Genomic DNA, 14,509 nt, shown 5'->3' with positions numbered 1-14,509 from the left:
TACATCCTGGGGTTCGGTAAAAGCCATTATTTTAGTTTTCAAGTTGGATCTTGAGGTGAGACAAATGTTGAATTTGTCTTTGGCTTGATCAGCCCTTGCCTGGAGAAGTTTAATGGCACATGTTCTTTCACTTCAGTTGGATGTTTGTTGGCAAAGGCTTTGAATTTTGTTAACTTGTTCACTGTTTAACTACTGTTTATTTAAACTTGTCGGATTTTAAAATTCAAAAGGTACAATTATAGTTAAACCAGGCCTTGAATTAATTAATGCAATGATAGCTTGAACCAGTAAGTCTTTGTTTTGCTGCTTGAGTGGATTGAATTGCACACGTGGGGAAGGAAGAGTTTGCTAAAATGTAACTCAAATTTTCTGTTTCAAAATGCAGTTGTAAAATAGTCCAGTCGAAGCAGAAAAGTTTGTGACTAACTGTTACCGCACCATTACAAATTGGTCATATAAATACCATTAAATGGATGCTGCATATAAGATGTTAAACAGTTGGATGTGACTCCAGAGTCACAGGTTGCGGACTCTTGGTTTAGATGTTAGAGTATTAACTTAAATCAGGTACTGATTAAAGTAATTTCCTACTTTTGAGTCATTTTTATGGCCTGTGATGCATTTGCTTGGAAATGATTAGGAGGATGTGACTAAACACATTGATGAAGGAAGAGCAGTAGATGTAGTATATATGGACTTCAGCAAGGCATTTGACAAGGTGCCCCATGCAAGGCTTATTGAGAAAGTGAGGGGGCACGGGATCCAAGGGGACATTGCTTTGTGGATCCAGAACTGGTTTGCCCACAGAAGGCAAAGAGTGGTTATAGTTGGGTCATATTCTGCATGGAGATCGGTCACCAGTGGGGTGCCCCAGGGATCTGTTCTGGGACCCTTACTCTTTGTGATTTTTATAAATGACCTGGATGAGGAAGTGGAGGGATGGGTTGGTAAGTTTGCTGATGACACAAAAGTTGGAGGTGTTGTGGATAGTGTGGAGGGATGTCAGAAGTTGCAGCGAGACATTGATAGGACGCAAGACTGGACAGAGAAGTGGCAAATGGAGTTCAACCCAGATAAGTGGGAGGTGGTTCATTTTGGCAGGTCAAATAGGATGGTGGAATATAATAATGTAGGACTCTTGGCAGAGTGGAAGATCAGAAGGATCTTGGGGTTCAAGTTCATCGGACGCTCAAAGCAGCTGTGCAGGTTGAGGCTGTGGTTAAGAAGGCGTATGGTGTACTGGCCTTCATCAATCGAGGAATTGAGCTTAGGAGTCGTGAGATAATGTTGCAGCTATATAAGACCCTGGTTAGACCACACTTGGAGTACTGTGCTCAGTTCTGGTCGCCTCATTACAGGAAGGATGTGGAAGTTATAGAAAGGGTGCAGAGGAGATTTACAAGGATGTTGCCTGGGTTGGGAAGCATGCCTTATGAGGATAGGTTGAGTGAGCTCGGCCTTTTCTCCTTGGAGAGACGAAGGATGAGGGGTGACCTGATAGAGGTGTATAAGATGTTGAGAGGTATTGATCGAGCGGACAGTCAGAGGCTTTTTCCTAGGGCTGAAATGGTTGCCACAAGAGGACACAGGTTTAAGGTGCTGGGGAGTAGGTACAGGGGAGATGTCAGGGGTACGTTTTTGACTCAGAGGGTGGTGTGTGCGTGGAATGGGCTGCCAGCAACGGTGGTGGAGGCGGATTTGATAGGGTCTTTTAAGAGACTTTTAGATAAGTACATGGAACTTAGTAAGATAGAGGGTTATAGGTAAGCCTAGTAATCGCTAAAGTAGGGACATGTTCGGCACAACTTTGTGGGTATTTTGCTGTAGTTTTTCTATGTTTCTATGTTTCTAAATGTCAATTTGGTATGTACAAGTTATTGATGCTTCAATATGTAGGAGTGCAAATGGTTTTCCTGTTTTTCCTTGATGTAATTTGGTATATTGTGTTATAAAAAATGTGTTTAAATTTGAGATTTAAGCATGGTCACATGAGCCATTACAAAATTCTCACTTAACTAACAATGTAATATTGGATTCTGCTCAAAGGTATGAAAACTAAGTGTCCATCAAAAATAACTTTGATATTTGTAATCAGTTGAGTGAAGTTGACTATAAATGCTGTCCAGTTATTTGACAAATGGTTTTGTTTTATGTAATTCCGTTAAATAACTATCTTCTAGTTTAGGATTTGGCATAGTAATGAAGAACACCACATGATTATGTTTAATTGCCTCTGGGATCCTGAATATATAGTTGTTACTTTTTTAAAAATGCGTTGATTAGGAAAAGCCAGCATGGAATTCTAAAGTGGTAATCGTTTAATTTCCTGGAGCTTTTTGAGGAAGTAACAGAAAGGGTCGATGAGGGTAATGCTGTTGATGAGGTGAGCGTGGACTTTCAGAAGGCATTCAATACAGTGCCACACAACTGACTTGTGAGAAAAGTTATACCTCGTGGATTAAAAGGTGACCAATGGGAACAAGATGTAAGGGTCAGCTGACCCAGTAAAACATGGAACCAATCACAGAGTGATGTAATCGTCAGCTGACCAACTGATTCACTATAAATAAGGAACTATGTAGAATTGTGGGAAGCTTGAAGAAGCCCAGGGCGAGGCCCCAAGTTTGGAGTAATAATGTTTCTTTTTGAAACCCTTTCTTTGATTTATAAGTTGGAGTAAGTTTCGTCGTTGTTTCATTAGCTGCATTTTGAAGAGTTCCTTCTGAAGAAACATTGGTAGCAGAGGAAAACCCATCGTAATTTGGTGTTTGTTTTTGAAGAAGTGCTACAGCCATGGCAGAAGTAAATCGGTGGGATTTGATTGTCCTTATGTCTTTTCAGATGCCGAACCATATCGGCAATGGAAGGCAGAGGTGGAAATGTGGACCCTCGTCACCACAATACCGAAAACAAAGCAAGCTATGGCATTAGCTTTGTCACTTCCAATTAGGAGCAAGATAAGAAGCAAAGTATTTTCTGATTGGACAGCAGATGCCCTAAATAGAAAAGGGCTACAGCTCCTGCTACAATACTTAGGTTTTACCAGAAAGATGAGTTCTTGGAGAATTGTGAAGGATGGATGATGTTTGACAGGGCTAGGAGACAAGACACCCAGTCCATGGAAGAGTATATCATGGCTTTTGATAGGGGTTGTAACAGGCTAATAAAATTTAATTTGGAGCTTCCAGATGCAGTATTGGCCTTTAAGTTGTTGGATTGTGCATGTCTGTCGTATATGGATACTCTTTTAGTAATGACTGAAATACAGTTAAGGGGAACAGAGTCCCTCTTTGATCAAATGGCAGCATCATTAAAAAAAGTTTTTTGGGAAACAATCCTTCCCCGCCACCTTGTTCAATGCAGACCGGAATGTCATAGCACCCAGAACAGAGGAGTCAATGGTGACTCAACCGTGTGCCAGACCAAATGGTACACGAAGGCCTTTAAACAGAGACAGTTACGTTAATAACAGATCTAGTGTTGAAAACGGTTATAACCGATTTGAAAATGGGAAAAGAAGACGCATGTAGGATACTGATAAAAGATGTTTAAATCGAAGGAATGCTAGAGGGAATGTGAATTGCTGTTTCCAATGCGATTCCCCATGCCACTACACTGTAAACTATCCAAAAAGAAGAAATCGTGCCTTTGAAACCACATGTGACACAGAAACATGGAAACCAATAGTGACGAGAATAAGGATCAGGAAGCCTTGGTTTTGGTGGCAGAAAAATTGAGTCCCATAATGAGCGTTCTGATGATGGACTCTTTCAACTGTGCTGTTTTAGATAGTGGATGTACGTCCACTGTCTGCGGCCAAGATTGGCTAGATTGTTATTTAGGGTCTCTTGATCATAAAGACCGAAAGAAAGTAAAAGAACATGATAGTTCCACTTGCTTTAGATTTGGAGATGACAACACTCTAAATTGCAGGTTACATTAGCATATGGGCAGTGCATGCAAAAAATTTGTTACAAATGATGGGGGGCTATAGTCCACACCAGTTGGTATACGGGAGGAATCCAAAGTTGCCGTTAGCTCCCCCGGTGCTAGAAGGGACAAGCATTAGTTCCATGTTTTCCTCCAAAAAGGTGATACTTCCCTGTAAGATTGTGGGAATCAGTTTATTTATAAGTACAGATGTAGTTTCCAGTGATATACCTTTGTTGTTAAGCAGGTCTGCGATGAAGAAAGCTCAGATGACCATCGATTTGAAATGGGATAAAGCGGTGATATTTGGGAAAACTGTGGAGCTACATTTTACAAGATCTGGCCATTATTGTCTTCCTTTAAGTGAACCAAATTATCAGACCAAAGGATCCATGAGGCCTTAGCGTCGCTAACAGACAACAGCATGATGGATAAAAAGATTATTTTGAAACTCCATGAGCAATTTGGTCATCCAGCACCACAGAGACCGAGAGCACTGATGCAGGTGTGCTGGACAAAGGATATAATGATCTCATAGAACAAATATCAGCCCAATGTGAAATTTGCATAAAATATAGAAGGACACCCCCGCGTCCAGTCGTGAGTGTACCACTAGCACAAGATTTCAATGATGTATTGGCGGTGGATCTAAAGATATGGGACAAGGACAAAGGCATCTATCTATTGCACTTTGTGGACATGTCCACCTGGTTTAGCATTTCCACGGTGATTTACAGCAAAGATAAAAAGACCATTATAGATAAAATTATGGCCCACAGGACACCGTGTAAATTTTTGACAGACAATGGGGATGAATTCACATGATGAGTTTCAAGATATGTGCGAAAATTTAAATATTGTACTAATGTACGCTGCAGCAGAGAGCCCATTCAGCAATGGCCTCTGAAAGGAATCATGTGGTTGTAGATGACATGTTGCATAAAATTTTGGCAGATCAAACGGGCTGTAAATTGCAGGTTGCATTAGCATATGGGCAGTGCAAGCGAAAAATTTGTTACAAATGATGGGGGGCTATAGTCCACACCAGTTGGTATACGGGAGGAATCCAAAGTTGCTGTCAGTATTAACAGACGCTCCCCCAGTGCTAGAAGGGACAGGCATTAGTTCCATGTTTTCTGCACGCTTAAACACTATGCATGCAGGGTGAAAGGCCTCATTAAGACTGAGGTTTCAGAATGGATATGAAGGGCCCACAAGACCATCGGGGGTATACTTTGAGAAAGGGGATAGGGTCTACTATAAAAGAGAGGGCAAAAAAAGAGTGGAAAGGGCCTGGGAAAGTGATAGGAACAGACAGCAAGGAAGTTATAGTACAACACAGTAACCGGACAGTGTGGGCCCACTCTTCGAGAGTAGCAGCACTTGGGTATGAATTTGGAGCATCTGAGCAAGATGCAGAAGTGCAGGAGGCACCTTGTACCTCAGATGCACATACTCTGAGTTATTATGAGGAGCAGTCAACAATAGATGGAAGAGAATCTGATGATTCTTTGCTGTAAATCATCGTGGAAATGCTAAACCAGGTAGCCATGTCCACAAAGTGCAATAGATAGACGCCTTTGTCCTCGTCCCATATCTTTAGATCCACCGCCAATACATCATTGAAACAGGGGATGAAGCTGCTACTTCAAAGGTTCAGCTATCCAAAGTAGGCACAGTGGTATCATACATACCCGAAGGATCAAGCAAGTGGAGGGAGGCCACTACAATCGGGAAAGCAGGAAAGGCCTCAGGAAAGTACAAACACTGGCTCAATATACAAGAGCGAGGGCAAGAAGCCAAAGCTATAGATTGGGAAAATGGGGTGGACAGATGGAAACAAAAAAAGCGAGACCCAAGTCCTGAGGATGAGACACTAAGCATTTGTGAACCCAGGAAAAAGTCACGAATCTGTGACCAAAGGTATGTCAACAGAGAACAGCAGTCTGAGAGTAGCAGCCCTGACAGAAACAGACACGGCAGTAGAGACCAGAGCTTAACGGGGAAGGCTAGGAATTAAACCAATGATAGGAATATGAGCAGAAGCCCCCATGATAAGGAAGTATTGAAAGCTGCAAACAAAATGGAGCTCATGGAAGTAAGAGAGGCCAAACAAAGGGAGCTGGATAGTTGGAAGGAGTTTGGGGTGTACACCAAGGTATCAGATGAAGAGCAGCCTACTTTGTCTCATAGGTGGGTTTGCACAGAGAAAGTTTGGCCAGATGGAACGTATAAAGCTAAAACCAAATTAGTAACCTGTGGGTATGAGGAACATTTGGATGGGAGAGACGTTAGGGTTGATTCACCCACAGCAGGGAAAGTAAGACTTTTTTTTTTCGCTGTTTGAGCATCTGTTAATTGGATGTGTAAATCAATTGATATCAAAGCAGCATTTCTGCAGGGCGAAACATTTCAAAGAAAAGTTTTTTTTAAGGCCACCCAAAGAAGCAGGTAATACACAGGGATATTTGTGGAAATTGAATATGTATATGGGTTAAGTGATGCATCAAGAGTTTGTTATTTCTTTGTACATTCTGTATTGCTGAAGACTGGCTATGTCCGGTTAAAAGCAGATCCAGCAATGTTTTACGGAAGGCTAAAGGAAAATTAGCTGGAATTTTTATGATGCATGTGGATGATTTCCAATGGGGTGGCTCAGAAGAATTTGAAACAAGGATAATTGAAAAGTTGAAATCAGAATTTAAAGTAGGGAGTCAAGCAGCTGGTGCTTTTCGATATCTTGGTCTTGATATCAGACAAAGTACATCTGGTGTAACAATGAGTCAACAGAGATATCTAAACAGTATTGATCCCATTCCCATCACCAGAGAGAGGTCAATGGAAAAAGAGGAACGGGCCAACGAAAAAGAAACAAGAGTTGTTGAGGAGTATGATAGGACAGCTAAATTGGCTGTGCACACAGACAAGACCAGATGGGAGCTATAATGTCCTAGAGCTCAGTAATGTGTTGAAGCAGCCACAGTCAGAGAGATCTTGCAAGCTAATAAAGCATTAAAAAAAGTTAAAATTAGAGGAGTGTGTAACTAAATTCCCAGCACTAGGAGAACTGGAAGATATGAAATTGCTTGTGTTTAGTGATGCTTCGCATGCCAATCTACAAAATGGACATTCAAGAGGTGCTGGATTCATAATTTTCCTGGTAAGTAAGGAAGGAAAATGTTGTCCCTTGGCCTTGGAAGCAAACAAAATAGGAAGGGTAGTCAAAAACACATTGGTGGCTGAAACCCTAACATTAGTGGAGGCGTTGGATATGGGGATATATTTGTCAGACACATTAACAGAATTATTTTTTATGGGCACATCGGCAAAGAAAGTACCAATTGAGTGTTATGTGGACAATGTTCACTCAACAAAAAGTGTAGCGGAAAAAAGATTAAGAATTGATTTGGCCAGCATTAAGCAAATGCTGAAAAACAAGGAAGTTTCCAAACTTAACTGGGTCGGTGCTAATCTACAGGTATCCGACTTTTACCAAAAGGGGTGCAGGTGCTGGAAAGTTATTAAGAATATTGGAAGATGGTTGTCTTAAATTATTTTGGAAAAAAAAGGGAATTTGTTAGAATGTAACCAGTGACAAATTTGTATTGGATGTAATGTGACCAATGGGAACAAGTTGCAAGGGTCAGCTGACCCAGTAAAACATGGAACTAATCACAAAGTGATGTAATAGTCAGCTGACTGATTCACTATAAATAAGGAACGAAGTAGAATTGTGGGATGCTTGGCGAGGCCCAAGTTTGGAGTAATGGCGTTTCCTTATGAAATCCTTTGACTTATAAGTTGGAGTAAGTTTTGTTGTTGTTTCATTAGCAGCATTTTGAAGAATCCTTTCTGAAGAAACAAAAGGGACTATAGCAATGTGAATACAAAATTGGCCGAATAATAGGAAGCAAAGTGTAATGGTCAATGGATATTTATTGGGCTGGAGGAAGGTTTGTAGTGGTGTGCAAAAGGGTCAGTATTAGGACCTTTGCTTTTCCTGATGTATATTAATGATCTAGATCTTTGTGGGCAGGGAGCAATTTCAAAGCTTGCAGATGACACAAAACTTGGAAATATTGTAAACTTTGAAGAGAACAGTTTAGAATTTCAAAACGACAGAGGCAAGTTGGAGTGCGCAGAAAAGTGGCAGATGAAGTTCAGTGCAGAGAAGTGTGATTTGATGTATTTTGGTAGGAAGAGTGTCGGACCATATGAAATAAGGGGTAAAATTCTTCGAGGTGCAGGAGCAGAGAGAGACCTGGGTGTATATGTGCTTAGGTCATTAAAGGTGCCAGGGCAGGTGGAGAGAGCAGTTAATTAAGTGCATAGCTTTCTTAATAGGGGCGTAGCGTGCAAGAGCAAGGAGGTCATGCTGAACTTATACAAGGCACCAGTTAGGTCTCAGTTGGAATATTGTGTACAGTTCCATGTGCCACGCTATAGGAAGGATGTGAACGCATTGGAGAGAGTGCAGAAGTTTACAAGAATGGTTCCAGGGATGAGAAACTTTAATTATGAGCGTAAACTAGCGAGGTTGTGACTGTTCTCCCTAGAGAGAAGAAGCCTAACAGCAGATTTGATAGAGATATGCAAAATCAAGAGGTGACTGGCTAGAGAAGATAGGGAGAAACTATTACCGCTCATAAAAGGATCAAGGACGAGAGGGCACAGATTTAAAGTGATTTGCATAAGAAACAAATATGGTTTATAAAAAAAGCTTTTCACAGGACAAGTGGTTTGTCCTGGAATGTCCTGTCTGGAAGTGTGGTGGAGGGAGGTTCAATTGAGGTGTTAAAGAGGGCATCAGATAACTTGAATAAAAACAATATGAGCTGGTGCAGGGGAATGACACTCAGTCATGATACTCATTTGGAGAGCCAGTGCAAACATGATGAGCCAAATGACGACACCTTGCAACGTAACAATACTGTGATAAATCATCTCCTCTTACTTGTAGTCCATATCAGTGAATCCTCTAACCCTGCTCAATCCTTTACTATTACACTCCACACCCGATAAATTCCTTTCCTGCATGCCTGTGCTACAATGGCTAAATCACAATATAGTTTTTAGGCTTTTTGGGACAGTGAGAAACTTCTTTATTTGTTCAGTTTCTTTTTGTTTCTTATGTCTAAATAAAAAGACCTCTTTGCTCTTAATTTCCACAGCACAAGTCCTCCTCAATTCTTTGAGACTCTTAATTTCACCATCTCTTCTGATCTTGAATAAAACTGCCATATCTCCCCCATTCTATCCCTGCCTCTCATAATTTTGTAAACTTCTATTAGATCACCCCTCAGCCTCTGACATTCAAGTGAAAACAAACCAAGGTTGTCCAATCTCTCCTCATAGGTAATACGCTCCAAACCAAGCAACATCCTGGGAAACGTTTTCTGTACCCTCTCCAAAGCCTCCCACATCCTTCTGGTAGTGTGGTGACCAGAACTGTTCGCAGTATTCCAAATGTAACCTAACTAAAGTTCTATACAGCTGCAAAATGACTTGCCAATTTTTATGCCCTATCCCCCGACCAATGAAGGAAAACATGCCATATAGCAGCCTTGACCACCTTATCCACTTGTAATTGCCACTTTCGGGGAACTGTGGACCTGTATGCCTAGATCCCTCGGCATGGGTTCTGCCATTTACCATATACTTCCCTCCTGCATTAGACCTTCTAAAATGTATCACCTTGCATTTGTCCGGATTAATTCCATGATTTTTTTCTTGATGATGCAGGTTTGCTCATCCATTTGAAAGAGAGCAGTGCCACAGTGGTAGACCGTAAATAAGCAATGTTGAAGTGTGAATAATGACATGATGAGGAAAGATCATCGACAGCCAGTAATGGATCATGTTTGTAAGTCTGATCCAATACAGTCTCTTATTGTATGTGTGCAAGAATTGGAAAATTTTTGAGGAAGAGGTAAGGGCATAGTTGCAAAGCAACAGGATTTTCCAAAATTTTGGCAAACAAGGTTGTGGATAAGAGAAAGCGGTGAAATTTTTTTTTGAAGAAGCAGAGAAGGCAACTTTTAAGAGAAAAGGGTCATGTTAAGTAAGGGGTTAGATATGGGCACTGGATTGACCAAAGAGAAATTAGGTTATTGGGAACTGTAAAAGGAGGAGATTAAGGACTAGATTGTATGCTTAGCACTGTTGTCTCACAGTATCCCTGCTGCCGGCCCAGAGAATCCCACTGGTGTGAGCGGCCTTAATGTCTGCAGTGTGGTTGGAGGAATTGTTTAGTGAAACAGTATTTGGAATTGTTCCTACGCTGAGGTGACATTGGAGTTGTAATCTCATTTAACTATGTAAAGTGAAAATTTGTTGCAACAAAATCTTTCAGTAGACAGCAAGGCTAGTTACTGCCACGTGTACAAATTTGGAGATGGTTAGTGAAATCTGAGGGACTCATGGTATCCAAGGTGAAAGAAAGATTTAAGCAGTTGATTGAAGTGTTGATGCTCTTTGGGTAATGAACTAGTGGAGTGACATTTTGGAATTTGAAAGGGCTCATATAACTATAATTTCTTCTGCCGTGCAAAATATAAATAAAGCATTTGGGGGTATTTATGTTTATATGTAGGACGGAGCTGAGGAATTCGACAAGAGTTTGGAGGATCTTGGATCCATGCCATGTCATAGAATCATCGAATCCCTGCAGTGCAAAAGAGGCCATTCAGTCCATCAAGCCTGCACCAACTATCTGACAGAGTATCTTACCCAGGCTCTCTCCCCTGCCCTATCCCCACAACCTTCACATCTTTAAACACAAAGGGGCAACTTAGCATGGCCAATTACCTAACCTGCACATTTTTTGACTTTCAACAAGAATCCTTACACTTCATGACTAACAAAGAAAGATTATGGGTGCTACAGCATGGCTCAGGTGAAGTGTAATTCAGTAACTGTCTTTTTAGATGGAGTTTTTTTTTAAAGTCAGGTTTCACTGTTGGTTTGGGTTGTGTAATAGCTTTGTCAGAAAGCTCTTTAATGAAAGAGATCAAATCAAATAGGTGGCATGGTGGCACAGTGGTTAGCACTGCTGCCTCATAGCACCAGGGAGCCAGGTTCAATTCTGGCCTTGGGTGATTGTCTGTGTGGAGTTTGCAAGTTCTCCCCGTGTCTATGTGGAATTCCCCTCTCAGTCAACAGATGTGCAGGTTAGGTGGATTGGTCATGGTAACTTGGCCCTTAGTATCAGGGGATTAGCAGGGTAAATATGTAGGATTAAGGAGCTCGAGCCTGGGTGGATTGTTGCCAGTGTGGGCTCGATGGGCCTAATGGCCTCCTCCTGCAATGTAGGGATTCTATGAAATTAGACAAACACTTCCTGTCTACAGCCACAATCATCTTCAGTGGGCAAGGGACAATACGGAACCAAATTAGAATTAAAGCTATTGTACTTCACTCCTCCTCAAAAAATCTTGTCATTGTCACCTTTACTTCTGTTCAGTGCCCGCTGTTTATTTTGTTTTTGACTGCATGATAAAGATGTCCAAAATGAGGTTGCACTTATCACCAATATTTCCTGTAAATTTTGCGGCAGGGCAGCAATCTGGAGATTCCCATGCAGGTCGAGTACAAATTGGTCACTTCAGTTAGTGCATCTGGGCAGGGGTACAACCTTCTGCAATGTTCTCATCTACTTTCTTTATCATTCTCGGGTGGAAACCATCTGTTCCTAGCTTGTTACTCTTCATGCCATTATTTTCTTCATTTCTATTACTTTGCTTATATTGATTTTGAGTGCGTTCCTGTCCCTGATTCAATATTAGGGTTTCCTTGACATGCTGATCTCTGTTAATCTGTGATCATCAGATTATGTTGTTGATCGGTAGCCCAGCGATGCAATTTCATTATTTCTCGGACTTGAGTATGCTTCGTGAATTTTTCCTAAACATGTAGGTCTTTTAGTATTCAATTATGTCTTTATGTACTTGATGTAAAACTAAAAGATGTGCTATTTTCCTGGCTTGCAGTTGCACAAGTTGGTTTGTAGGTAGGATCTTTTTTGATGGGACTTTATATTCAACTGACATGCAGGCAGCGAGGAGACCCAATTGCCACTGATTTTATTGTACATCTGATAATTAACCAGTGGTTATGTACTCACTAGGAGAGCAATGTGTTCAAAATGTTAACTTTGATTTAAATTTGGATATTTTGTAAATAACTGCATTTGACTTGAGTTTAAAGATGACCTGGGGAAAATTCCAATTCGGGATGAAATGCATATTTATTGAATTATTTCCTAAAATCTTTGAGCAAGGTTTAAGCATGTGACAGAGGAAATACCAGCCAGGTTATATGATTTGAGTCTCTTGGTTTCTTTTTTGATCTCTTCCACCTCCCTATCTGATGTGCAGTACTGTGTTTCATTGAGTGTGGGAAAAATTGTGGAAAACTATAAAGCTAACTTGCAAATATTTTGATAAATGATTCGAGTGTCATTAGAAGTCTAAAATGCTGACTCTGGCATTCCAATTCCCTTTTAATTATGTAAGCAAACATAAAATCATGGAAAGTGTGCCATCAAATGATCTGTCTATATAACAAGTGCTGCAAGGTGGGATTCTTTGCAATTTTATTCTAGCTTTGCAAATATTCCTTACACCAAGCGGAACTTCATTCTTCTTTTCAACTGAATTGATATTCATGAAAAGTATAGCAACTTGACAAAAATAAAGGACCACAGCATAGATGTTGGGTTCAACTATGGAAGAACAATGAAAGACAAATTATGGAACTAACAATGATATTAGAATCAGGAGAGTTCAAAACGAGCTCCCTTTCTCTACCTTCTATCATCAGTTAGTAAATTTATTCACTGACCTATTGGGGCACTGAGAGCACACCAGCCAAAATAACAGTGTGATCCACAATTGTAGCCTAGTTATTCTTACACTGGAATTGTGTAGGATGATATTGTGCGCGATTGTACAAGCTTACTAAAGCTAATTTGATGTGTAGGTGGCTGAAAAAGGAAACCCTTATCAACTGTGTGAAGGGTATAGGGCATACTTCAAAACGATAAAACAGAAATGTTTCAGATTTCTTCTTGGATTTTACTTTCTATCTCTGCTCAGCCTCCTACTATACAACTGCTTGTCCTATGTTATGCGTAGTCATCTTTTGTTGCACATGATGGGCAACTACATTGCACAAGGTTATAAATGTGAATGCCACCAATGATTAGCTTCATGTTAAAATCTCACATCTATCCCAGCATCTTTCACTGCTGATAGAACTAGTGAAATCTTACTAAAATTTTTGCTTTTACAAACAATCTCTTGATAGAACTTGATTGTTAGTGAAAAGTTGCCAAAATATTTCTCTCACTCATCAGAACATACGGAAAAGTGCCAAATTTCAAACGATCGTTACAATTTATATGCCAGGAGAAAAGGGTACTGATTGGTTGGCAAATAAATTCTGATCTGAGGTGTGGCATTGAGGGAAAAAAAACAAGGAACGATGGTCTCCCCAAGCTCATGGGTAATTCAAAAAAGGCATGATAGCAATCCCTTGTCCATGTACTCATTCAGCATTGAGCTTATTTAATCAAATGCTGCTGAAGAAGCCATTGACATTTGCATAATGCCACTATCATCATATAAACACGCCATCGTTTTGTGGATTGTATTAATTCAAACTTGTGAACTTAGCAACATACGTAAGTCGAGTTCAGTTTTAAAGACACCATGTTTGCCCAAATAGATGTAGTCACCCTCTATTGGTCCAGCATTGGCTCATGTTTTTGTTGGTTTCCACAAGAAATGCATTTTTGGTGAATTAGTCCTCATCTCCTACCCCATGCATATTTTGCATATGTAGATGATACACTCACGATCTTTGAATCTGCAGCCATGTGTAAGGACACCATAATACACTCCACCCAGCACGCAACTTCACTTTTGAGATGGAGCAGTCTAATGCACTCTCTTTTCTTGTCGTGCTAGATGAGAAACCCGTTAATGGGCTTTCCACTATTGTCTACCGCAACCCTATTTTCTCAAGTCAATTTACATGTTGGGGCTCGCATAGCCCCATGTGCTACAAGATTGGCCTTATAAACACTCCTGTAAGTAGGGCCTTTGTCATTTGCTCACCTTGCAAGCTTGAGGCAGAAATAGAACGCTTCAAAGCTATCCTGAGGGACAGTGGCTATCCTAATCAGAGTAAGAAATCTCACAACACCAGGTTAAAGTCCAACAGGTTTATTTGGTAGCAAAAGCCACAAGCTTTCGGAGCGTGCCCCTTCATCAGGTGAGTGGGAGTTCTTTTCACAAACAGTGCATATAAAGACACAAACTCAATTTACAAAATAATGGTTGGAATGCGAGTCTTTACAGGTAATCAAGTCTTAAAGGTACAGACAATGTGAGTGGAGAAAGGGTTAAGCACAGGTTAAAGAGATGTGTATTGTCTCCAGCCAGGACAGTTAGTGAGATTTTGCAAGCCCAGGCAAGTCGTGGGGGGTTACAGATAGTGTGACATGAACCCAAGATCACGGTTAAGGCCGTCCTCATGTGTGCGGAACTTGGCTATCAGTCTCTGCTCAGCGACTCTG

General features: G+C 40.7%; 1 protein-coding gene across 1 annotated transcript in view; it reads left to right on the top strand.

The window, feature by feature from the left end:
• The window catches only part of LOC144493550 (uncharacterized), a 235,917-nt gene extending 226,124 nt beyond the window's left edge, over positions 1-9,793 (top strand). The window contains exon 5 of the mRNA XM_078212643.1: positions 9,673-9,793. Coding sequence (XP_078068769.1) covers positions 9,673-9,690 — 18 coding nt within the window. The 3' untranslated portion in view covers positions 9,691-9,793. The remainder of the gene's footprint in view (positions 1-9,672) is intronic.
• Positions 9,794-14,509: the final 4,716 nt, after the last annotated feature.

The sequence above is a fragment of the Mustelus asterias genome, chromosome 1 (genome assembly GCF_964213995.1).
Source record: "Mustelus asterias chromosome 1, sMusAst1.hap1.1, whole genome shotgun sequence".
NCBI classification, from domain to species: Eukaryota; Metazoa; Chordata; class Chondrichthyes; order Carcharhiniformes; family Triakidae; genus Mustelus; species Mustelus asterias.
Note: the sequence above shows the minus strand (reverse complement) of the source record. Positions and strands in the feature narration are given on the sequence as shown.